Source organism: Nannospalax galili, unplaced genomic scaffold, assembly GCF_000622305.1.
Source record: "Nannospalax galili isolate Female #2095 unplaced genomic scaffold, S.galili_v1.0 scaffold514, whole genome shotgun sequence".
Taxonomy (NCBI): Eukaryota; Metazoa; Chordata; class Mammalia; order Rodentia; family Spalacidae; genus Nannospalax; species Nannospalax galili.
Genome location: NW_008336076.1, coordinates 1,475,867 through 1,500,486, shown reverse-complemented (window position 1 = coordinate 1,500,486; position 24,620 = coordinate 1,475,867). Strand labels below are relative to the sequence as shown.

The 24,620-nt window shown below is 36.9% G+C and overlaps 1 protein-coding gene across 1 annotated transcript in view; it reads right to left on the bottom strand.

Moving 5' to 3' along the window:
• The window catches only part of Scn3a (sodium voltage-gated channel alpha subunit 3), a 122,718-nt gene that overhangs the window by 47,701 nt on the left and 50,397 nt on the right, over window positions 1-24,620 (bottom strand). Inside the window, exons 11-15 of the mRNA XM_008830907.2 lie at window positions 23,816-24,022; window positions 17,224-17,514; window positions 9,240-9,587; window positions 8,120-8,252; window positions 7,054-7,292 (exon numbers count right to left, since the gene is read on the bottom strand). Of these exons, the coding sequence (XP_008829129.1) occupies window positions 7,054-7,292; window positions 8,120-8,252; window positions 9,240-9,587; window positions 17,224-17,514; window positions 23,816-24,022 (1,218 nt within the window). The remainder of the gene's footprint in view (window positions 1-7,053; window positions 7,293-8,119; window positions 8,253-9,239; window positions 9,588-17,223; window positions 17,515-23,815; window positions 24,023-24,620) is intronic.

Here is a 24,620-nt window from a genome sequence, read left to right as displayed (position 1 = left end):
GCTCTAGTGGGGGAAGGGAGGCTATGGGAGGGTGCTATCTGGGAAGTGGGTGTAAAAATAAATAAATAAAAATAAATAAATAATAAATCTTAAACTAAAAAAAAAATCTTGACCCATTCTTATAAAGCATAAATGTAGCTAATATCTTGTTTTCTTTTTAAAAATTATTTTTTTTATTTTATATGTATGAGTTGCCTGCATGTATGTAAGTGCGTCTGTGAAGTGCAATGCCCACAGAGGTCAGAAGAACGTGTTGGACTCCCCTGGAACTGAAGTTACAGATGGTTGTTAGCTGCCATGTGGGTGCTGGGAATCAAACCTGGGTCCTCTGCAAGAGCAGCCAGTGCTCTTAACAACGGAGCCTCCTGTCTCTCCAGCCCCTAATATCTCATTTTTTAATTCACAGAAAGATCTAAAAAGGAAATATCAAACCCAGAAAATGACTTAACTGCTGTTAGTCATGTATTCACACAAATAGAACTAAAAAGCATTTTAAGCAAGCCTAATACACCTGAGTCTAGGGTTTATGGTGGAATGTATATTGCAAATGGTGTTTTCATTTTATACAACAGCTCAACATGGGATTTTCTTCTTAAATGGTGTTTTCCCTGGTGCATTTAAAATCAGTTCTAATTCACACAAATTTGATCTCTTATATAAAACTTTCAGAAACAGTTATTATTTGAAATAGGTACCCTGATGACAGAAACACATTAAAATGATCTAGAAACTCCCCAGATAAATGATCTTCAAGTATTTCTTCCTACAGAAAATCAAAATTGATATTTGCAGATCTCCTGAGTTGACCAGATCTCCTGCCACCAACAAATATATAACCCAAATTCATATTTTCATCCAAAACATAATACCATCATGAAACCTCTGAAAATATTTGAATGAAACTTTTCAATTGAAGATTGCAGGTATATCTCCTAAAAGTTTTCAGTATAGACAGGCTCACAAATCATTAGGATTGTTGCTGCATTTTCCTGTATGTTTAACACTGCCAAGGAATTTGTTTGAAGAGATTTTCTAATCTACTACAATGGACAGACTTCTGGTTTAGAGAATTCGTATGGTAGGAGCTTGAATTTTAAAATGACTGAAAAAGCAAAAATCCCGTATAAACACAGAGCATCTTAGAGAAACTCAATGGATATTTGAGGTCTCAACTAACATTCATTTTAATGAGTGAACTATAACCTCCCAACAAAATGTAATATATTGTAAATGAACTTTCGGATTAAGACCAAGACTTGATGCTTCTGTCAGTGCTTTTCCACTTGATTATCCTGTAACCCAACTTCTGTCATCCTGTGCTTCCATGCACAACAGATTCAACACCAGAAATCCATAAAACCTCAATTTCCTGCTTTATTCTGGCAAGTTTCTCAAATATTCCTCCCCTGTTCAATTTTCCCAACTGTCCAATATCCTGGGAAAAACATAAGAGCTGGGAGCAGAAATAGTTTCCATCAGTACTTCAAAGAAAGGTCTAAGAGTTTAATAGCATCCATATGGGAGGAAGGAAGCTGTTTGATGGGCACATGCTAGAGGTTAGGCACAAAGCTAGGTACTTTCACATTACCTCATTCGGCCTTCAAAACAACCTCAGGGACAGGTATCATTACACCCATTTCAATAATAAACAAAGTTTCAGATTGTTTACAATACTTTTCCAGCATCTACATCATTCATAAGCATTGACAATTATAGTCAAGGCCACTGTCAGTTGACTCTGAAGCTTATGGGTTTTTTTAGCTTGTTTTGTTTTTACAAAACCATGACAACTAAAGCAGCCCTCTGCTGGTATAGAAACAACCAGTGGGTTGTTTATTGAGGGACTACTGTGTTACTATGTAGACACAAGGGGAGATACAAAACAAAAACCGGATAGGATCTCTGTCATTGAGTATTTACAACAGACTGGAAAACCACAACTTAGTATAAGAAAATGTTTAATATTCAACTATGTTTTCTTCATAAGCTCATTAGGAATTAAAGAAAGGATGCTTGGTATGGGCAGAATGCCATGTTAGAGGAGGTGGGGAGGAAGTGGAACTTTGAAGACTGTGAAGAACTGAGACGTGAGAATGCTCTAAATGTGAATACAGAAAACAATGAACAATGAAATATTTTCCTACATTTAAATGCACAAGCCACTGTGCTGGATTTGTGTGGTATTGCGGCAGGGTTGTTCTGAGGGGGCTGAGGGGTGGTTATGCAACAAACAACAATAGTGAGAGGATATCATTTTAACATTTTTAGGATTAAAAAATTAGAAACCTTAACAGATGAAATAATGGATATGAGAAGCAAAAGAGCGGCAAGTCACAGTGGCTCCTGTGGCTCTGCCTTTAGGGCATTTATCCTGTTAAAGGCAGCGTGAAATGGAGGAGAGACAGATAGTATTTCTAGTAACCTGTGGGAAAGATGGCCTTTCAGCCAGGCCCAGTCTGTGCTTAAAGGAATCCTTAGACAGTGATTTATGATGGCTGGACATGTAGAACTGGAACACAGCTTACACCACAAAACTGCATCATTCCTAGAGTTGCTGAGGTCATAAAAATACCGAGTAAAAACCATTTTATAAAGACACAAAGAACCGGGCGTGGTGGTACATGCCTTTAATCCCAGCACTCGGGAGGCAGAGGCAGGCAGATCTCTGTGAGTTCAAGGCCAGCCTGGTCTACATAGTGAGTTCCAGGACAGCTGAGGCTACAAGGAGAACCTGTCTCAAAAAGACAAAAAAAAAAAGACACAAAGAATCCAAAAGTGTCTAAGAGTCACAGAGAATGTCAGGGATGGAATGATTGCAAGGTCAAGGAAAAATAGGAAAAAAAAATCAGCATCATAGCATAACAAGAATCATAGTTGCAAAAAAAGGCATGTGTCCTTCTGAGTTGGTACAGAGAAAGAGTGACTTATTAGGTACACATTTATGCCTCTTTCTCCCAGAATTCCCTTCCCTCATTCTGGTGGGGACTCATTTCTCCACCTGCATGACTCCTCAGGACTCAGTATTTTCAAATTACCATACCCACTTCTGTCCAGGCTGGTGACACTAGAGTTGAGTAGCTATGAAACATGCCAAACACAGTTCTCTCATGAGGGTCTTTGAATTGGAACTCCAAAAGAGATTTTTTTTCTTAGCTCAAAAAATGTGAGATGAAAAATCTGTAAGCTACCACTGAACATTTTCTACCCTGGAACTGAAAGATGTAGCAACCCCTCCCCGTGCATCCAAAACCTCGGCCGAAGCGGTCCCTGAAGGCAGCTGCACTATTACCCTTCAAGAAGCATGTTTGTTTACCTTGTCTGTTCCAAAAGTCAGTCCCCTTCCCTTCTTTCAAAGTCATTTGAGATGTGGGGCTGGAATCATGCCTCACTTGTTAAGAACACTGGCTGCTCTTGCAGGTGACCAGGGTTCAGTTCCTAGCACCCACATGGTGGCTAACAACTGTTGGTAACTCCAGTTCCAGGGTAACCGAGGCCATCTTCTGGCCTCTGCAGGCATTGCACCCCAAGAGGGCCCTTCCATATATGCAGGTATAACACTCATGCACATAAAGTAAATAAATTTAAATTTTTTATGCAGGCATAGCACTCATACACATAAATAAATTAAAAATGTTAATTAAAAAAAACCAAAATATTTTGATATAATGAAGAGGAAGGTCTTAATTATCTATGCAAACTTTTAACCATTAAGATGAAACTCTAGGAAAAAGAAGATGGGAGAGAAGGGCAATCAGAATAAAAACAATCTAATATTTTCTCAGCTAGGTATTTTACTTACAATCAATGAGGTAACTTTATCACTGATTAGAGATATGTGGCTCAAAGATGTAATTTTCAAAATGCCTCAGTTTTTAAGAACTGTAGAAGCTCTCTCTCTCTCTCTCTCTCTCTCTCTCTCTCTCTCTCTCTCTCCATTGCATGGTCTTACTATGTAGCCCAGACTGGCCTAAGACTCCTTCTGCCTCAGCCTCCTAAATATTAAGATTTCCAGTGTATGCCACCACTCCTGATTGATTATGCTATTTTGAAGGTAATATCTGCATTAGTCACTAAAGATGGGGGATTTCTAATGCAAAATTGATAAGAATTATACATTATCTTCCTTAAAGCAAGAAAGGTTATTTCTTAAAGTACATCTGATGGTCACAATTGGAGAGTTCTGCAGTTTAAACACTCTAAAGCCCTGATTAGCTCCCTTTGATCAGAAAGAATAATGCTATCAGCTTTAGAGCTTAACATGCCAAACAGCATCCATTTCCATTCGTGGTTCTAATGCTCACAAGGAAACAGTGTATTCCAATTAGAAAGTACTTCCCAGAAAAGTACAATAGGGAGTCACTTATCACATATGTCTTTTTGGAAACATTTCCGGATAATCAGCACCAAGGATTCATTGGAGGGAAAAAACACACTCACTAATGTTCTCTTACTGTGTTTGGTACAATAGTTATTAATTAAATATTAAATTTGATATGTTCAATTACAAATGAGTAATTTTAGAAGTAAAAGGCATTTCAGAGGTTAATATTAAGGAAAACTGTTAAACTTAAGAACAACTGGAGCTGGAAAGATCGCTCAATGGTTAAGAGTTCTGGCTGCTCCTGCAGAGGACTTGGGTTCAGTTCCCAGCACCCACACAGTGACTAACAACTGCCCATAACTCCAGTTTCAGGGGATCCAATGTCCTCTTCTAGCCTCTGTGGGCACTACATGACATGGGTGCACTTACACATGTGCACTTACATATTTAGTATGGCTAAATTAAAAAGTCATATTCTTAAAAGTTATTATTTATTAAATTTTATTTGTATGAGTATATTGCCTCCATGTGTGTAAGTGCACCTTTGTCATGCAATGCCCTAGGAGGTCAGAAGAGTGTGTTGGATTCCCCTGGAACTAGAATCACAGATGGTTGTTAGCTGCCACATGGGTGCTGGGAACCAAACCCAGGTCCTCTGCAAAAGCAGCCAATGCTCTTAACCACTGAGCCATCTCTCAAAATCCAAATTCATATTTTGTTATTGAATAGTTTTATTTTGTTATACTAAAAATCTGTTGTACTATTGTAAAATGCACAATTGTCTCAGTTGGTGACCCAGAGGGTCACATATACTCATACTTTGAGAGCATACAGAATGAGTATTTGCACTTTTTTTCTTGTAATTGACCTACAACATCCCTGTCTCACAGGCTTTGCCATAGCACCTGCTTTGATGCTTAGAATGCTTCTGAAATGTATTCCATATTATAATCTATGGTCCTCCAAAAGGCTTTGTTGTTAACATGCAAATAAATAGCACTAAACAGTATCATCTAAACTAATAAACTATAGCTGTCAAGCACTTGATGTTAATGAAACCAAATTAAAAAACATTTCCTTGTAGATCTATGCAAATGATATAAAATTAAAAATTTAAAAACATCTTTAAACAGTCCAATTGTCATACAGTTCATATTTTCCACATTTTAACAAAATGAATGCTTCAGGTGAAAGTTAGCAAAATCAAATTGATTAAAATATTTAAATTGTTGGATTATTTTATTACAAGGCATTCATAGAAACACAAAGTAATCAGTATTTTCTCACTATAGCTTAAATATTTAAAAGCAATCTCTCATTAGCAACGAACTCAATACTGACTTATTTATTGGTCACAGTGTTAAGAATACATTATAGGTTGCCAAAATGATTTTGAACACCATGAATCATCTTGAAATATAATAGAATGAGCTAATGCTATCACAACCAAATTCTAGGTATATTCTGAGAACAGGTTAATTGATGCCTTTTTTAAAATTTTATTTTTTTATTTTTATTTTATGTGTATGAGTGTTTGCCTGCATGTATTTAAGTGTATCCATGTGTGCAATACTTTTGGAGGCAAGAATAGGGTTTTGAATCCTTTGGAACTAGAGTTAGAGACAGTTGTTAGCTGCCAAATGAATGCTGGGAACTGAACCTAGGTCTCCTGCAAGAGCAGTGAGTGCACGTAACCACTGTGCAATCTCTCCCACCCCTTGACATCTAGTTCTAAGGTCTTCAAAAATCTAAGCGACTCCTAAAATAACACAGGCTATTGCTACAGCCCCTGATTGCCTCCAAGGACTTGAAGGTAAGACCCTATTACTGAAGACAGACCATACTTCAGACATAAGATTTGAAGCAACTGAGCTGGAACTGACATGGAAGCCTCCTCTCTGGAGACTAGCACCCATGGTATTAGAGGATACTAGACAGTCTACCAAGGGAGAAAACCAGTCAGTGGTCCTACCCAGTTTTAAAGCCTAATAAAATCACTATTGGTACAGTAGTGGCACTTTCATCTTGGGGGGGGGGTAATAAACAACTGTCTAATTGGAATTAAGGCCTGCTCAGTGGGAGGGAACTCATATGTGGTACTGTAAACATAGCCAAATGTACATGGTTGGAGAGGTTATAGATTCTAGAGAAAAACCTACTTTTGCCATATCCCTAGGCTAATGTAATTTTTTACTGTATCTAAATATAATTACCAGTGGAGTTTTTATTATGAGGTAATTATTTTTAAACAAGTATGCCTTTTTAAAATAGAAATAATTTCTTTGGCCATCCCTTCAATGGATTATGGCTTCTGTAAAGACATTGTGAGTTAAAATTTTGTGGATCTTGTGTTTTCTTTGGCTATATTTATACGGAACATGGACTTAAGAGAGGCCTATATACCTTGAAAAGAGCATTGTAATGATAGAATGATCCCACAAAAGAATATCTCCATGAAAAATATATGCATGACTATTCATGTTTTCTTTGGATCTTCATTTCCAGTACATAATCTTCTAAGGAGTATGAGTTTACAACTGTAAGATGCCATGGTTAATTAGCACAGACATTGCCCTACATAATCACCATTGACAACAGATGAATTTTAAATACTAAGATGCCTTACAATATTCCTTTAGATGTCTCTTCTTGAGAAGGAAAAGATATAATTTTCAATTTGGCACAGCACAGATGATATTTTCCTCTGGTGTATCTCTCTCTGTGGCACTCACCAGGTTTCCCACCGTCAACACGCTGCTGAACTGGTCTGTCATGGGGTAGTGCTCCATGGCCATAAACAGGGTGTTTAACACAATGCAAATTGTGATGGCAAGATCAACAAATGGATCCATCACAATTAAATTCACAAGATGCTTCACTTTCAGCCACGCATCACAGCAGTCCCAGATCAAGAACACATTGGCAAACCTATACCAGCATGGTGGACATTTTTGTCTAGATTCTTCAAGTTCTGATGGGTGAAAAAGAAGAAAAGTAGTAAATAACAGTAAAAATGAATTGTTGTTGCTAGAAGACTGCATATTTTTTGGTAAAACTGAGTCTGATACATGGGGACTCTAGCTCAATTTATTGGGCTTAACAGACTATAAGGCAATCTCATTAAATATTTCTATAAATTGCTCACTTAAAATGGCATGTTGATAGGCCTATTTCTCTTTTAAATACAAAAACAAGTACTGTGAATTTAATATTCTACTTCAAGATAAGTAATGACTGAATCGAAAATACAATAATCTCACTATTAAGTGGGGTTTTCAAAGAAGTTTTAGTAATGCCAAACAGTAAATAAAATCAACAAGTATTTGTACCAGCTGTCCTCTAGAGGAATTTTATAAGTTCTATGTACATAGAAGATGAAGAAAACACTTAGGGAGCTTGTTGGAGTGGAACATGGCCTTTGATTTGTCCAACTTACTCCTATCTGTCTCTAGCCCCTACACCATTGCCCACACTTCTACACATCCAGACTTAAAGAAGGAAGTGTTTGCTCTGTTCACTTAAGGCTAATGTAACATTATGATAAGTCTTCATCAATAAAATATCAAGAGGTAAAGTATCACTCTACAGGCAAGTTAAGGACACAAGTAAAATGGAAACAGATCAATATTTGTTTTTGTAATCAATATGATGATAAATAGATACTGTCACAGAAATAAGCACATCTGTAATACAGTTTCAGTCTTGGGCAGCAACCATCAACAGCTCCACCAAAAGAAGGAACAGCTGCTGCACAAAGCAAAAAGCCAGTGTAATGCAGATTCTGGGTCCTGATCTCACCCTCCATTGTGTTGGTCAGGATGCTGGCTATGCTCATGGCTCTCTGCCTTCCAGAGGAATCCTCCAGCATTTCCATTGAAATCTGGTAAGAACTTAGCCTTCTCTTCCTGACTTCTGTTTCAGTGGTGGTGCCCTGCAAAACAAATACTGATAGCTCAAACCACCCTTCTCCATAAACAGCACAAGAACACATAGCATTTCTCTGGATAATCACGCTTCATGCAAGTTTTTTGAGCTAACAGTTTTCAAATAATAAAAAATGAATTGATTATTATAAACATTTAAAAAATCATACCATTTGACAAGAATTCATTGACTAGATGGAATTGTGTAAAGTAACTATATTACACAAGTATTTTAATCAATGTGGCAAATTTGGGGGGGTTGGATTTTTTCATGAGCATGCTAAAATTAGTTGTTTCATTCAAAGACAAATTATGTTTTCAGCTTATAACAATGATGACTAGATCAATCATTCCACAAAATAAATATTATGATTATATAGTCCCAAGGCTGAATTATCTTTTTGAGGCTATATTGACAAATTGATATATGGGCCAATTTTTTCCATGCACAAACACAGATGTACAATGAAATGTGTGTGCTTTCCAGAGATCTCTTTAATTATTCTATATGCCATCCTATAAGAAATCAGAATTGTATTTTAGAGTCATTTTTCAAATAGCACCATAATAAAGACAGCTGTATAAAACTGCCTATTGTCAATACATTAGCTATTATAATATTTGATTTTAAGAATACAAACTTTTTAGAATATGCACTAATAGATGATCATATATTTTATAGGAAGCCTTCATTGATAATAAAGATCTGATTGTGAAAGTGCTCATTATTTTGTATTTGTGATGAATCTACTGAATTTGCAAATTTGTATTTCATCTCAGACTCTAAATATTCAGTATTCTTTGCCTAAAAAGCTAATAGTCCCATACAAGTCAAATGGTTCTCAAGATCTTTTTTCTCACTCAATTAATCACATATTATTTTTAAGCACTTTCATATGAGGAAAGTGGGTGATAAAATAGGCTAAGCTGCCCAGGCCTGAAGTTTCTTCAAATTGAAGAAAGATGTCAGTAGTATCTGGTTTATGTATTATCACCTCTGGCTGGAGTTGTCCAGTAGGTGATGTAAGAGTTGATGGTCCACCCACCAAGGAAACCACACCATTGCAATCCACAGTGCTGTGCATCTTCCCATTTGCTGGAAGCCCTGGCACCATCCTGGATGACATACTGGCCTGACTAACGTTACTGTTGCGTCGCTCTCCAGGTCTGTGCGGCACAAACAGTGAGTCCCTCCTGCTCTCGCTGTCTTCAAAGGTGCTGTGCTCATCATCAGCAAAGTCATTCTCAGATCCCACGTCTTTTGCCCGACCTCTAAAGCTGAAAATGCTCGTTTTGCTATTGCGTCTTGGGGAAAACAGGGAGCCACGTATGCTCAACAGAGACTGAGGAGAAAGAAGGAAGGAAGAGATGGGGATGAGGGGGTAGGGTGTGATACAATTGTTCAATAATAAGCTTAACTTTGCAGAAGTGATTTGCTCTTCAGTTGGAACAGTCTTGTTCTTTGATACAGGTCAATCAAGATGATAACAAACATACATGTTTCAATTTTTATTGAATTCCACACTCCAAATTTCATTATAAAGCAGGCCATTCTAAGAATACTGATTTGCAATTGACTAGTGCACCATCACTTCATTTAATCTGTACCCTGGTACTGTGAGATGGATTGCGATACAATGCAATGGTGCAGGAGCAGGCATGGGCAGGCAGCTTCCACTTCTCATGCTGTGATTTGAAGGACGTGCAATTTGGAAAACAAGTTTTGGCTCAAGTAAGATGGTTGGTTCAAATTCTGAGTGTTACATCAAATTCTAAAAATACTTATACTAAATTATCATCTTGATGATTACAGCCTTGGAAAACGCCATTGTATTTTGTAATTTTTTAAATTTTTTTATTTAATTTTTGTGTATTTCATACAGAAAATCATCTTTTTACTCCTTTCCCCTTTGGCACCCTCCTATAGGCTCCACCAGAGTTCATAACATTCCGTCATTTGTGTTAAGGCCTATCATGTAAAGTTTGTGTCCCCAGATGTCCCTCAGTGCAAGTTTATCCACTGGGATCTAGTAAGCCTATCTAGAGTCCCTCCCTTTAAGAAGATCAGCTCTTTCTCACCCAAACCATTGTATTTTTATCCTCTCTTGTATTCTAATATGAAAGTCTTTCTGTGGATCCATTTGTCTCTATTCCACATTGGCATATAATCACAGAACTTCCCTTCCTAATTTTCTAACAATTTCTAACATGGCAACCAATGATTTGCCTATCCTGTGGGTCTTATATGTCACAGCAGACTGAAGGAGAGCTTAATGCTATGTATATTACTCTTCCTACTAAAATATTTTTTGCTAATTTGAAGAATCAAGATCTATAACATGACTTCATCAAAGAAGATGGTTTTTGTGACTTCACTTCAATTACATTAATGAGAACTAGGTAATTCAAAACAAAGGTATTGTAGGCTTTCTTTTTTCCTTTTTTTTTTCTTTTTTTTTCTGTGCTGAGGCATGAAACCTGGGTCTCAATACAGACTGGACAAGTATACAACCTTTGGGATATGACATCAACCGACAAAAATGTTTTTATCATAGATATTTACAAATAAACCAATAAATTATTCTCTAATACCAGAAAAGAGGACGTGGCTTAAAGGTCTTTCTTGGACTTTGAATGCATTTAAGCCTGCACCCAATCACTCAGGAATGATTCCACTTTGATGATGCTTTCCCTAACATTAATCATATTATTCCTTTTTTGTTCCTTACTTGATCTCTTAATCCTTTTCCTGCCTCTCTTCAAAGTCACTGTAAGCACATACATATTTACATACATACATAATTACATACTTATGTGGTTGTATGTATGTAGCCAGGTGTGGCATGGAGGCACATACTTGTTGTACTCCCATACTCAGGAAGCAGAAGGAGGAGGACCCATAGTTCTAGGCCAGCCTGAGCTACACAGCAAGATCCTGTCTCAAAAACAAAACAAAACAGAATAACATATGCAAATGTTAACATGTGAAACACATGCAACAGAAAACATGCTTGGATTTCTTCTTTCTTCTTTAGTGTAAAACCAAATATAATTTTAGTGGAGAAAACAGGAAAAATAGACTACTTTTTCTTTTTCTGCCTAATTAGGTCAGGCTGATTTTCTTAGATTACATTTTTAGCTTATTTTTATATCTTTTCCAAGACTATTGCGTCTGTCCCTTAGAGCTTCTTTGAAAGATACTTTTCATTCTGAAAGGCACTGTTTCTTTGATTGGTTAAATTCTCTATAAATGCCAGTAGTCATGGAACTTGCCTAAAGTGTGCTGTGTCCACACAATACTCAGTCCCAACGAGAGTGTCTACTAGATTCATTCCCTATGCCAGGCATCAAGAGTCTTGACCTTCCGCTTTAATAAAGAATGCTAATGTTTGTAATCTCACACTCAAGTAGTCAATATTGTAATATTGGTTGAAATCAGAGCTAGGGGATTTTGCTGTTGATGTGCTTTTGTTTTTTGTTGTTTTTGAGATAGGGTCTCCCTGTAGCCCCTGCTGGCCTGAAACTCACTGTAGACCAGACTGGTGTTAATCTCAGAGAGACTGGCCTGTCCCTGCTTCTGGAGTGCTGGGATTAAAGGACTGTGCCACCACACCTGGCTCAGCATTAGTGTTTTGAAACTTCCTGAACAAATTGAAAGTACATATTTTAAGGAAATTAAAACTTGGGATTCAGATTGAGTAAGAAGGCACTAATTTGATGTTTGTTCTAAAACTTCATGTGTTAGAAGTGTAATTCCATAACAGGGCAGTGTTGGGAGGGAACGCCCCCATGAATGATTAATGCTATTCTGATCAGAATGAGTTAGCTATCAGATTCTGGTCCCCTCTTCTCTCTTCCATATGATCATGCCCTTCCACCCATGAGGGTCCCCCAGAAACCAGGAGAAAACCACTGCCTTACTCTTGGACTGGTTAGTCTACAGATTATGAGTAAAAACAAACATCTTTATAAACCACCCAGTCTCAGGTGTTCTGCTATAGCAAGAGAAAACATGTGAAGACCCAGTAAGTGCAATATAGGAATCTGATTTTTAACCCACATTCTAGGTGATTCCAAATGCAGGTGAACCTCTACCCCCAGAGAAGTATAAACTTACATTTCAATATTCTATGTCTTACATTAATTCCTAGGATGGTTCAATGTAGTAATCATCTTAACATACCTGCATTCTAAAACTGTCTCTGGAAACTGGAAATCTGCTTATTTTACATTGGTTGGGAGTGTATGGTATGTTTTTACATCTATAACATATCTTGTACATGCCTTTAATCAGCATGTTTTTATGTCTGTGTTTTTCAGAGGCGTTCCAGATCTCTGAGTTTATTTGAAACTTCTATTCACTCGTTGGAAAGTATAATGACGGGTGTGGGCACAGCTTTCAAGGCAACAAAGCCCGAAAAAGAAGATAACAAAAATAGTATTCAGAGAAAATAAACCAAAAATAACACCCTAGAAGACGCAGCAGAGAGAAGGGAATACCCGCAGCTGTGGCAACCCTTTCTCTAGGGAAAAAGTTCATGTGCTGAATCAAAGGACAATTTTGCCTTGCTTTAGGCCTGCCAGAAGAGAAATTACAGGTATCGGTTTCATTTTTTTCCTTTGTTTTGAGAAGTTAAGCATAGACTTTTTCCTCAGTGTTCAATAACAAAGGGGACAGTAAGTATTGATTCTCTGTGACATAACCCTGCGTATTGGGTCTGAACTCAACCTGGGTAGAGAGCACTGAAGGACATGCAGGGAATAAACAGCTGTTCTAATGGAATATAGAGAATGGATATGTACTGGAAATACTCAGCTACACACACCTTAAACACATGCACTTTCATTGCTTCTGACCCATCAGGAACTATATTTGGTTGTAGCTACCAGCCTTCTGGTTTAAAATAAATGGTCCCAGTGTGTCCAAACAACAGAGAAAATCCTTAGAGAGATTAGTTTCCATTTTATGTCCTAAAATAACTTTTCATGTTGTACTATGAATACGTATTATGCATATAAAAGTAAAATAATGTAATAAATGTAAAATAACATTTAAAGTTTACATTGCTAGATGAGGACAAGGTGCCCATAATTTATGACCTCTCCACTTTGACATTTTTTGGGAAGATATATTTTGTTGAACAATATGCCCAGTCCATCTTGGGCTTCCTGCTGCCTTTACTGACTCTTTTTCCTATAAGAGAAAGCCTTTTTCTGCTTATAAAGCTGTGACTATAAAGAACTTCTAGCATAGCTCTGCTGGAGCGTCATGTTAATGCCCTCTCTTTTTAGTGAGATTTATAGAGTCAACACTAACCAATATTTCTTTTACTTATGAAATTCTATCATCTATCATCTTTTATTCATTTATCTACAAATATAAAATGAACTACATATAACATCTGTGTACACTGGTTTTGTTCCAAGTGTTTAGTTTTTAGCTACCAGCTGCCTTCCCGTTGCTGTTGCCTCCCCATGGTTAACTCAGCCCTAGTCACCCAGACTTGCTCTTTGAGCTTTGTGGACACACTGTTACATAAAAGGTTTGCACTGTTTTTTCCCCCTGGCCCTATAATGCTGTTTCACGAGATTACCTTTTCTCTTTCATCCTCTAAATCTTAGAATACTACCTTCAAGCCATCACATTTAAAATTTCATTTCCAATTATACGGCTCTTGTTCTCCCAATGTGATATGGCACCTTCTTGTCCATAGCTCCTCCATGTTAAAGTTTAGGCTGACTCTAGTCTCTGAAATTATCAGGCAGTTGGCCTAGGGTATGGGAACACACATCAGCAGGACCCAGTTGTCTTAGGAACAAGTCAGTGTGTCCCACAGTGTACCTGCTAACTGCAGATTTATGGTTTCTGTAGTTTATGATTGGCTTGCTTTTGCAAAATAGTAATTGTTGCTTAATAGAATAGAAACTGTTAAGAGGGCTCTCCACCTGTAAGCTTGGGAACTTGAACTTTTCACCTCCTGGTTGTGGTTCCTCTGCATACAAGCTAACCCTAGAAATGGCTCGGGGCTACACACCTGGGTTCTGACACCCTTGTGTAGTAGCCAGCAAAGACTTTGATTTGGCAAAACTTTGTCTGCGTGGTGATCTTCTCTGGTGAAGCACTCCACAACAACAGCATTTATCACCTTCTAACAAACACAGTAATAACATATCTGACTTATCTATTGCTTATCAACCTTTAGAATAAAGCTCCATTATGTCAGTGAATGGAATTTCTTATTTCCTTAAGGAATTTTCAGTACCAAGAACTCTAGAATTCCTCCTACACATAAAAGATGATCATGATGATTAGTGTTAATTATCAACTTGATAGAATCTGGAATCACCAGGAAGGTGGGCCTCTGGGCATGCATGTGGGAGATTCCTTTAATTGGGTTAATTAAGTTGGGAAGTCCCACCCTAAGGGTGCCAACATTCTTGGGTCCTAGACTAAAGGAAAAGAGCATGGGAACTGAGCAAAAGCATTCATTGATCTCTGCTTCTTGACTGAATGCAGTGTGACCACTGTCTCAAGCTCCTGTCACTATGACTCCCCTGAAGTGATGGAGAGTGACTTGGAACTGTAAATGCTTTCTCACCTAAGTTGTTTTTGTCAGAGTCTTTTATCACAGAAACTGGGAAAGAAACTAAGACAGTGGTAAATATTTGCTATACGAAGGAACTAATCTGTAAATTGTTATTCAATAAGGGAAATAATCCTATTTTCAAAATACGTTTCAAAATGTGTTTCAAAACACATACAATTGTCATGTAAATTTCGCTTCTCTGCGTGTACATTTGTAAACAATTGAAACTATTCACAATTTTTAATTTCCTTCATTTGAAGTTACCAGTTTTAATTTGTCCCTTCCTCCACAGGATTTCCATGCAATGCTTAAATCTCTATAGTGCTTTAAGGTTGGCATTACCACCTCACTTTACAGAAAATTTCAAAGTGTGACTTTATCAAGGTCACAGGTCTAGTTTGTTGTTGAAACCTAGACAGATTTTCTGTAACATCAATAAGTATATTGTACTATCCAAAAACTGCTCATTTCAATCATCCCTAGAAGTTTTAAGGTCAAAATATTGAGTGCCTTTAAATAAATATGATCTGACTTCTTTGTAGATTTACAAATACTCTCAAATATGTTATATTGACAAAATACTACATTTGTATTTGTATTATGCAAGATAGTAACAAATCAACTTCTTTTTAAAATTTTTGAAAATTTTATTTATTTTTATCTTATGTGTATGAGTGTTATGCCTGCATGTGTGTAAGTATAGCCATGTCGTGCAGTGCTGGTGGAGGAAGGAAGAGGGTGTCGGATCCCCGGGAACTGGAGTTACAGACGGTGTTTAGCTGCCATGTGGGTGCTGAGATTCGAAGCTGGGTCCTCTGCAAGAGCAGCCAGTGCTCTTAACCACTGAGTCGTCTCTCCAGCCCAAGAAATCTCTCAATAGTTATGATAGCTCACATCTGTAATCCTAGCTCTCAAGAGGCTGAGGCAGGAGGATTTTGTCGTTGTTGTTGGTTGTTTTTTGAGACTGGATCTCCCAGCACTCCCAGTTGTCCTTGAACTCATGGAGATCTGCCTGCCTCTGCCTCCCAAGTACTGGGATTAAAGCCATGCATTACCACACCCTCAATCTCTTGGTATTGATTCTATAGGTAGATAAATATTTCTTATCTTGAAATTGTGTCTATATGCCTATTTTGTCCTGATATAAGAATATATGTTTTAAATTATTAATATAGTTTAACATTTCCTTTAAAGCTTTTATTTACATAACCAACATAAATAATGAAATATCTTCTGACATAACTTTTATATTCCTTTTTTTCTAGTTGACAGCTAAGCATTAGATGGATGTGATGGCGAATGTCTGTAATCTTAGCATTTAGGAGACTGAGGAGGGAAGATTATAGTGAGTTCAAGGTCTATTTGGGTTAGATAGTAAGACTGTCTAAAAATAAACAAAAATCAAAATAAGAAAAGAACTAAGTAATATATTGAACTAAAATTTATGATTTTCATTCTTACTTTCATTAAAGGTTTTGTTCCTTACAAAAAGAATATCATATTCCTTGGTTGATTCATAGGTTTTTTTTTCCCCTTTGAATTGATCACATAGTGTGCCCCTCAAGGCATTAACCTTAGGGTATAATTTTAGGTTAAATTAATATGATTTGAAGAGTTCATAATTTATAGTGCATGAGACTCTAATAGAGCCATCTAGGGTTCATAACTGTAACAGTATCCAACACAGTTTCCACCACAGATTTCAGAACTACTTACTATTTGTATTACATAACCCATAAAGTGTTTAAGGAACAAAGAGCTAAAACTATTTTGTTCTCTTTGACCTAAAAACTATGCTGAAGAATTGGCTAGTTGGCAGAAGTTAGAGCAAAATCTGACTGACTTCAACGTCTCTATTGAGGAGCATGTAGGCTGTAATTTCATTGTAAGGTGTAGGGCACCACGCTAATGGAGACTCACTAGAGCCTAATTTTCATACCAAGTAAATCCTGAGACATTTCTTTTCAAAATATATGTTACTGTCTAGTCTCTATGTTACAGGAGTCTATAGTCTCCTGTAACAAAAACAGGGACACACAGAAAGAAGTTAGGTTTGTCTGACTTCTTCAAATGGAAAAACTAAACAGGAGCTTTCACACAGTCCCATTGAAAAGTCTAAGAAGCAATTTAGACAGAATTGCATCGGTCTAAAGCAGAAGAAAAAAAATCAATAAATATGGTCTCAAAACTGTGAAATGTTTAAGGACAATGACCTTAAATTAAAAGTTAGAAATGGCTTAATTTTTCAAAATCCTAAGTCAAATTTATGATACAAATTAGATAACTCAATTGCGTTAGTGTTGTCACTCAAATGAAATACTGCAAAGATCTACCAAAATGAAACACGGTGGTTAACAGGCAGTGCCTTAGCCGTGCTAAGCAGACCTCATACCTGGTGGGGAGAGCACAGCTTCTTGTCGCCTGTCAGCCGGTTCCCATCGAGGGAAAACAGGAAGCTTCTTCGCTTGACACTGTCTTCAGATTCTGACTTGGGGAACCTGTCTTCTTCTCTTCTGTGGTTTCCTTCCGGATGTTCCCTCTGTTTCCTCTTCTTCCTTCGGTTTCTCCACTCCTTGGCACTCTTGGAGCTTAACTTGGATGCTTCTGAAGAACTCTCCAAGAGCTCTCCTAACCCGCCTATCCCACTGAAGTCTCTGGACGCAGCAGATGCTGCTGCCACGGCCTGTTGGGAACCAAGGCCAGAAGCTGCTTATTGTATGGAAGCAGGTGACAAAGATATCTAAGACTATTAACTAGGATGGAAAACTGTGTCTTCTAGTCATTCTGTTTTGTTTTGCCAGATGAGTTTACTGAAGATAACCTCTACCCATTTAAATGGCCTAAGACAGTATGCATTAGCAAGAACAGTCTGGTTACACATTGTGTGACTGGCCTTTGAAACAAGACTCTCTTGAGGGTATCTCCAGTTCAGAGGACATTTGCTGCCCTAAAGAAGCTTCTTTTCATTAAAGGCAAGTGCTTTTTAGCAGTAGCTCCTCTCCCGGGTGCGGGGGAAGGGTGCGCACAGGGACTGTCCTCTCATGAGTGATTGTGGGTAGCCATGTGCTGCCACTTTGTTTGCTTTTCCTTTTTCTTTTGTGAACTCAAAGCATTTAAGGTTCTGGGTATGGTGGTGCACATTTGTCATCCTGGCACTTGGCAGACTGAAGCAGGAGAACTGTGAATTTGAGGCCAGCCTGGGCTACAAGAGTAAGACCCTCTTCCTAACCAAAACCAAACCAAACTAAACAAACCTTCAGCCTGTCACTATTCTATCTTTATGTGGAGGCCGTGGGGGTATGCAGCCGGGAATTTGTTCAAATTACATTTAGTCCCATAGCTCACACCTCTGGGGTCATGATAATTCCAGACAGTTATTACACAGTACTTTTAGTTGTAAATTTTTAAATATAAATTACATATTATTATAATTATAAATGATTAATAGTTGATAAATAACTTTCTGAAATAAGTTTTCTAAAGATTATGAGGCCATCTTGAATATTTTCTTTGCATATCTCAGTGTCAAGTATTTTTAGGTATTTTGAATTTCTGGACTTATCAATGCAGCACAGTCAGCTATGGGACAATCATGGTGAATGTTTTGTATTTTCATCATAGAAGTAGTTTTAGACTGGAAATGATTTAACCACAGCTGAATGAGGATATGAAACAATATAGCACACAGCAAAGACAGGTTCTCACTATTTATTCCTGTTTTTAAATGTGAGCTCAGAGTAGAAATGATCACATTATGAAAATACTGGTCACATTTTCCCTATGTCATTATCAAATATAAATAACTCAAATGTATCCATCATTTGTCTCTCTTCTCCCTGTCAGATAGACATTTTGCTTTTTTCTTTTGTTTACGGTGTCTAGTATACCATCTGACACAGAAAGTACTCAGTAAATATTTGGTGAGCAAAGATTCAAAAGGAATCTCGCTGCCAATTGTCTGACTTTCAGGTGCAGTGCAGGACATCTTAGCCTTGCCTTTTCAGGATCTCACAGAAGACAGGGAGGAGGTGTGTACACTAGCACTATAGGAAGGCCTGAGATGAAACCCATTTAAAGAGCTTTGACAACACCCCATAGTTTGTTTCTTGCCAAGAAGCAGCAAGCTGTCTGCAGTAATTGTTATTTTTCAACCTTATGCCAACTAAAATAAAAAGTTTTAAAAACTGAAAGCACTCTGCTGTGCTTCAAGAGGATCAGCATGGTCTCACTAGGTGGGGTAGCATGCCAAATGTAGTGCTAAGTTTACATGTTGAACTCAGCAACACATTAAATGCAGCATAGATACTAGATCCATGCAGAATCCCTCATCTAAATGTTGCCATGAGAAAATGCCTAGAGTGTTAACAGAACCCTAATCTAGCATTTGGATATTTATAAAATTGTATGATAGCAAGACTACTATTTTTTGCATTCTTGATTGCCATTATCATTTCTAACATCATCAATAATGACAGATGAGAGACACTGAAGATGTTGCATGACTACATGTGTGTGATGAAGTACGTAAACAAAGCAGTGTCTGGGTGAGTTAAATACAGTTAGTATTCGATGCATATGAGGTACATAATACATAGAGCTGAAGGAATGAATACACATAGCTTTGTTTCATCCAAATAAAGGCCTACTTTTCCTTTCCTCCTTGTAGAGACACAAACAGAACAGCCAGCATGTATCATTTATTGACTTGTTTGTCTTTAGAAACGAAGGAAGTGGTGGTAATACTTCCTTGCCACAGTCCTGAAACTTTTGTCCATTTAAATCACTTCTGGAATTTGTTTTGCATATGGCATGATTTCCCTGCCTATTCTGAGTAACAGTTCAAACAATTCAAAGCCAAACACATTTTTAAGGCAACAAAAGTAACCTCAACATAACACATTTTCTGTGTCATTCATCAACTCAAATCTGTCACTTGTTCCACTTCCAGAGATTTGTCGACTCCCTCAAAGGCAGATGTTTCCTGTCGTCTCTCATGTCTGTGCACCTGTTTATACCCAGCCCTGCCATACTACTAATGTCCTGCTTGCTTAGACTCATAGTTATTCTTTGTCAACTAACTTCCTGAATTCCTCTTGTAACCAGGCACAAATTAGTTTGCAATAATGTTTACATAGGTAACATTTTCTTAGAACATTTCTCTATGCTTCAAAATAAACTTTTATTATAACTCACTGTATATATGGGTCCTTAAAAATGTAATTACATGGCTAATCCCTTCATTTTAAGCATGAAATACAATTAAAATCCTGTCCAAAGCCATAAGACATTAACTTTGTTTCAAATAAATTCCTATTTATATTAGATATCTTAAATATCACGATTTTGAATTGTGTCCTATAGTTTGCTCTAATATTTTCTCACCAGATCTCATAGACTGAGATATGCTAAACTTGAAAATATTAGACATTTAAAGGTCACAAATTAAATACTAAGCACAAATTCAGTGATTTATGGCAAAACATTTTTTTTCTAATGTTAGTCTTTCCATTTTGAAACTGTCATTGATTTTGTGAGTCCACTAAGTTGCATATGTCATTTTTTTGTGTCTATACAATTATTAAATCTACAGGACCCTTAACAGATAATTAATAAAAGAGAAAGTGATACTGAGCTCCAGGAAGTCATTGACTAGATAGCAAATTTTAAAGAGTCATTGATAATGAACAAGCCTTGGCCTTCACCACAGCACACACAGCCTCATGGTGTTCGGTCATTTTTCCCTTCTTCTCCTTGCCATTCACTAGTCATTGATACCAGGTTAGTAACAAGGAACTGAAATAAACTTGGTGCTCTGAGTACCTACTAAGTTCTAAACCACTGTCCCTGGGCTGTTTTAAAAGTTATGAAACTACTGCTACATCCAATCATGGTGACTTGACCACTGGAATCCAATAACTGATATTACTTAGGAGGACAGATTTTAACTGATTTAACCATGAGATAGATAATTAGCTCCTTTAAACTTCTATTAGAGGCAGTAAACTTACTTAGATTTTCATTTGAACATTTAGAAGATGGTATACTTTTAATATGTGTCATATTTCATCTCACATGGTTACATTTCAGAATAAACTTACTTTTACATTGTGTTATCTTTGTAGTATTTTCCATACTTTTATAAGTTATAATAATCCGTTTTAAAATAGAGTTTTATTCAATCTATACATATTATTTCTTATAAAATGTTACTAAAACTCTGAAATAAGGAAAGTCTTTGAACTCTAGCTACTAGTTTACTGTCTTACATATGTGTTTTATTTGTAGTAAGGTGAAGTTAAACTTAAATAATTGCAATATGGTAGAACTTTCTGGCAAAAATGAAGGATGCTCTATAAATGAAGGATGGTCTATAAATTCCAATTATACATTGGCATTTAAATAACACTTCAAGTATCTATGGCCCATTTATCTGGGGGGAAAAAAACCCTCAAAAAAGCCAATACATTAAAAAAAAAAAAAAGAACACATTAGCAGACATCCACTTCCAGCCAAGCTGGAAAAGCAGGTGCCAACGTTGCTTTCTCCTGAAACAACCAGTGAGACAGCAAAATGGATGAAACGATGGTTCTGAAGACACCGAACATTTCATTAAGATGTTCTAAGACACTGGGAAATGGCAAAGCAAGCAGGCAAGCTCCGTTAGCTGCTCAAGCTATGATCTTGAACTCTTAGACTGCAATGCAGGGGGAGAGTATCTCTGTAGACTTCATGAGCAGGAGATAGGGAGCTAAGAATGTAGTGACACCAAGGTGGCTATAGTTTACGGGACAGGTACACAAGGAAAAGAAATTCTAAACAAGCCAGACCCCTGGAGTTCTGAGATTCCTTTGAATACTGAGAAGAATATTCAGCAATCTCTCTCTCTCTCTCTCTCTCTGACCCAATGTGTTTCATCAGGTAATAATTGCACACTTAATCATCTCTTAGGCCAACCTAGGGGAGGCAGCAGCTGACATCAGGCCTCATGGTGTGCACATGGTTCTCAATCAGCAGGTAAGACTGCTGGCTGGGAAGGGAACATACAGAGTAGAAAAGAATGTTTAAGGAGTAAAGGCACATTTTTTCCTTTTTTTTTTTTTTTTTTTGGTCTCTCTGTAGCTCCAGCTGGCTTGGAGCTCACCTTGTAGGCCAGGCTGGGAGTACCTCATTTTAAAGGGTTACCGGGTATAGTATTTACAAAGGTTTTTATTTGGTTGTAGGTGAATAACCAATCTTGTATTAAATGTATTAAATGTACTCTGGTCCTATCTAAGAAATGTTCAAATGTTTAAAGATGAGAAAGGATCAAACTCTTATTAATGTTTAAATTACCTCATCACAAAGATCAAGAATTTTTATAAGAATACAAAAACATTCAGCAACACCAGCAACAACAAACCTAAAATGGCAGTTTTTAGAATTCAATTGAAGATTTTCAGAAATGTAAAAAGAAAGACTATATAACCCATGACACAGATAAAAATTAATTCAACATATGGTAGAATTAGCAGACAGGGGCACTAAAGTAATGTTACATCTATACTGTGTATGTTCAAAATCTTAATTAGGGACATGGGTAATACGAAAATGCAGATACAAGCCATAATATCTGATGTGAAAAAAATTAGATGGGTTTAACAACAGATTAGGCAAAGTGGAAAAGATGATAAACTTGAAGTTGGTGCAATAGAAACTATCCAACCTGAAATAGACAAGCTTATTTTAAAATTCATTTGGAACTATACTGATCAAGAACAACCAAACTATCTTTGAAAAAAAAAAAAAAAAACAAAGTTGGAGAGGTAATACCACCTGATATGGACTTCTTATAAAGTTACAGTAGTCAAGAGAATAAAGTATTGGTGTAAGAGACTCTATGAAAAAGAAATCAATAAGAAGAGAATACCAAAACAGATTCATATAAGGAGAGCTGATTTTTGACAAAAGTTCCAAGTTCATTTAGTGGAGAAATGATATTTTGTTCCCCAAACAATGTCAAAATAATTACCCATTTGCATAAAAGAAAGTATACATACAACAAGCCAGTCCTTCCTGGGAGAGAATATTTTCAAAGCATACATATGACAAAAAAACTTGCAACTTTAATATGTAAAGATGACTTCAACCTCAAAAGTGAAAAAAGAAAAAGGACAGAACGTTTTAAGATTTCAGCCCCTGCTCCATAAAAGAAAGGCGCAGAGGAAAAGTAAGGGCACGAAAAGTTGTTCTGCTTCATTAGTTGTTAGAAAAACACAAATTATAACAGCAAAGAAATACCTATTAGAAAATCCTAAGATAAAAAGACTGACCCTATATGGCAAATGTTTTCAGAGATGCAGCAGAACTGCAACTGTACCTAGCTCCTGCTATGTCAGCCCACACCTCCATCTTGCAGTAGTTTAGAGTTTCTGCTCCGACACCTTTTAATCCAATCCTGTGCTCCCATCTCTTCAGCTATGACTGTCCCAGTCACCACATTCGTAACCCAAATAAACTGTAATATTAAAAACCTTGGCATTTAAATTCAGGCGCCTTTCTGATATCTTCATATGAACCCCAGCAAACCACTTTGGTAATACAGAACTCCCAAAGAATCCCAGAATATAGACATTCATTGATGTTCTCATTAACTTTAGAGATAAAACAACTTCAGAATGAAACTAAAATGTTGCCATTAGAAGTGTAACATTATTAGTTGGAAATATTGACTATATTTCTTAAACCCAACACTCAGTTTCCATGAGCAAATTACATAATAAACCTGATCCCCAATGCATTCTTGCCTACTAATTCATGATATATAATACCTCATAAGTTGACTCAAATTTCAGAAATTTTTAAATTTGAATAGCTTACAAATTACATTTTCTAATGCCAATGTCTATATACAAAACAAAAGAGTACCTCCAATCTAATGCCTATGATGAAACATTTCCAGTAAGAAGCTAAAACAATAAGAAAACTTGCTGATTGCTGTTCCATACCTGAGCCTCTTCCTGTTGTTTTTTAAGTTGTTCCAGCATCTGCTGAAACTCTGCCTCTTTCTGTTCAGCCTCCTCCAATGTGGCCTGGTTCTGCTCCTCATAGGCCATGGCCACCACAGCCAGGATCAAGTTCACCAAATAAAAAGATCCCAAGAAAATCACCAGGACAAAAAATATCATGTAGGTTTTTCCAGCGGCACGTAATGTCTAGTGCAGGAAATGATAATTTCATTAATATTTTACTATAATAGCCCTGAATAAAGATCTGATCACAACAGTTAGAAATCCAGAGATAAATGGTTCTTGATATGCAGCTATTTTAATCAAATAACTTTTAGTGTTAAAAATGAGCAGGGACATATACACAAACACAATTAAATTATCAGCAGTATGATTGTAGTCTCATTTAATATTTCAAAATATTATTTTCTGATACACACTAAAACATTGTTTAGAGTTCATAATGCAGGGCAGTGCTGTAAATGAGGATTCTATGTGTTTACATTCTTCAAAGCCTCAGTTAAATGCCATTCATATAAGAAATTCTCCATATATGTACTTATATGTATGTGCATATGTTCCTTATATGTCCCCCTAGCAGAATGCCTTTCATATAAGCTTTTCATATGTATCTCCATGCATATTTTTGATATACATTCCCATATATCTATATTTCCAGAAAGAAGCCTGTAGCATGTTGTCTTTTATTTAAGAAACTTGCTAGACAAGAGAGAGAGAGAGAGAGAGAGAGAGAGAGAGAGAGAGAGAGAGAGAGAGAGAGAGAAAGAGAACACACACGTGACGG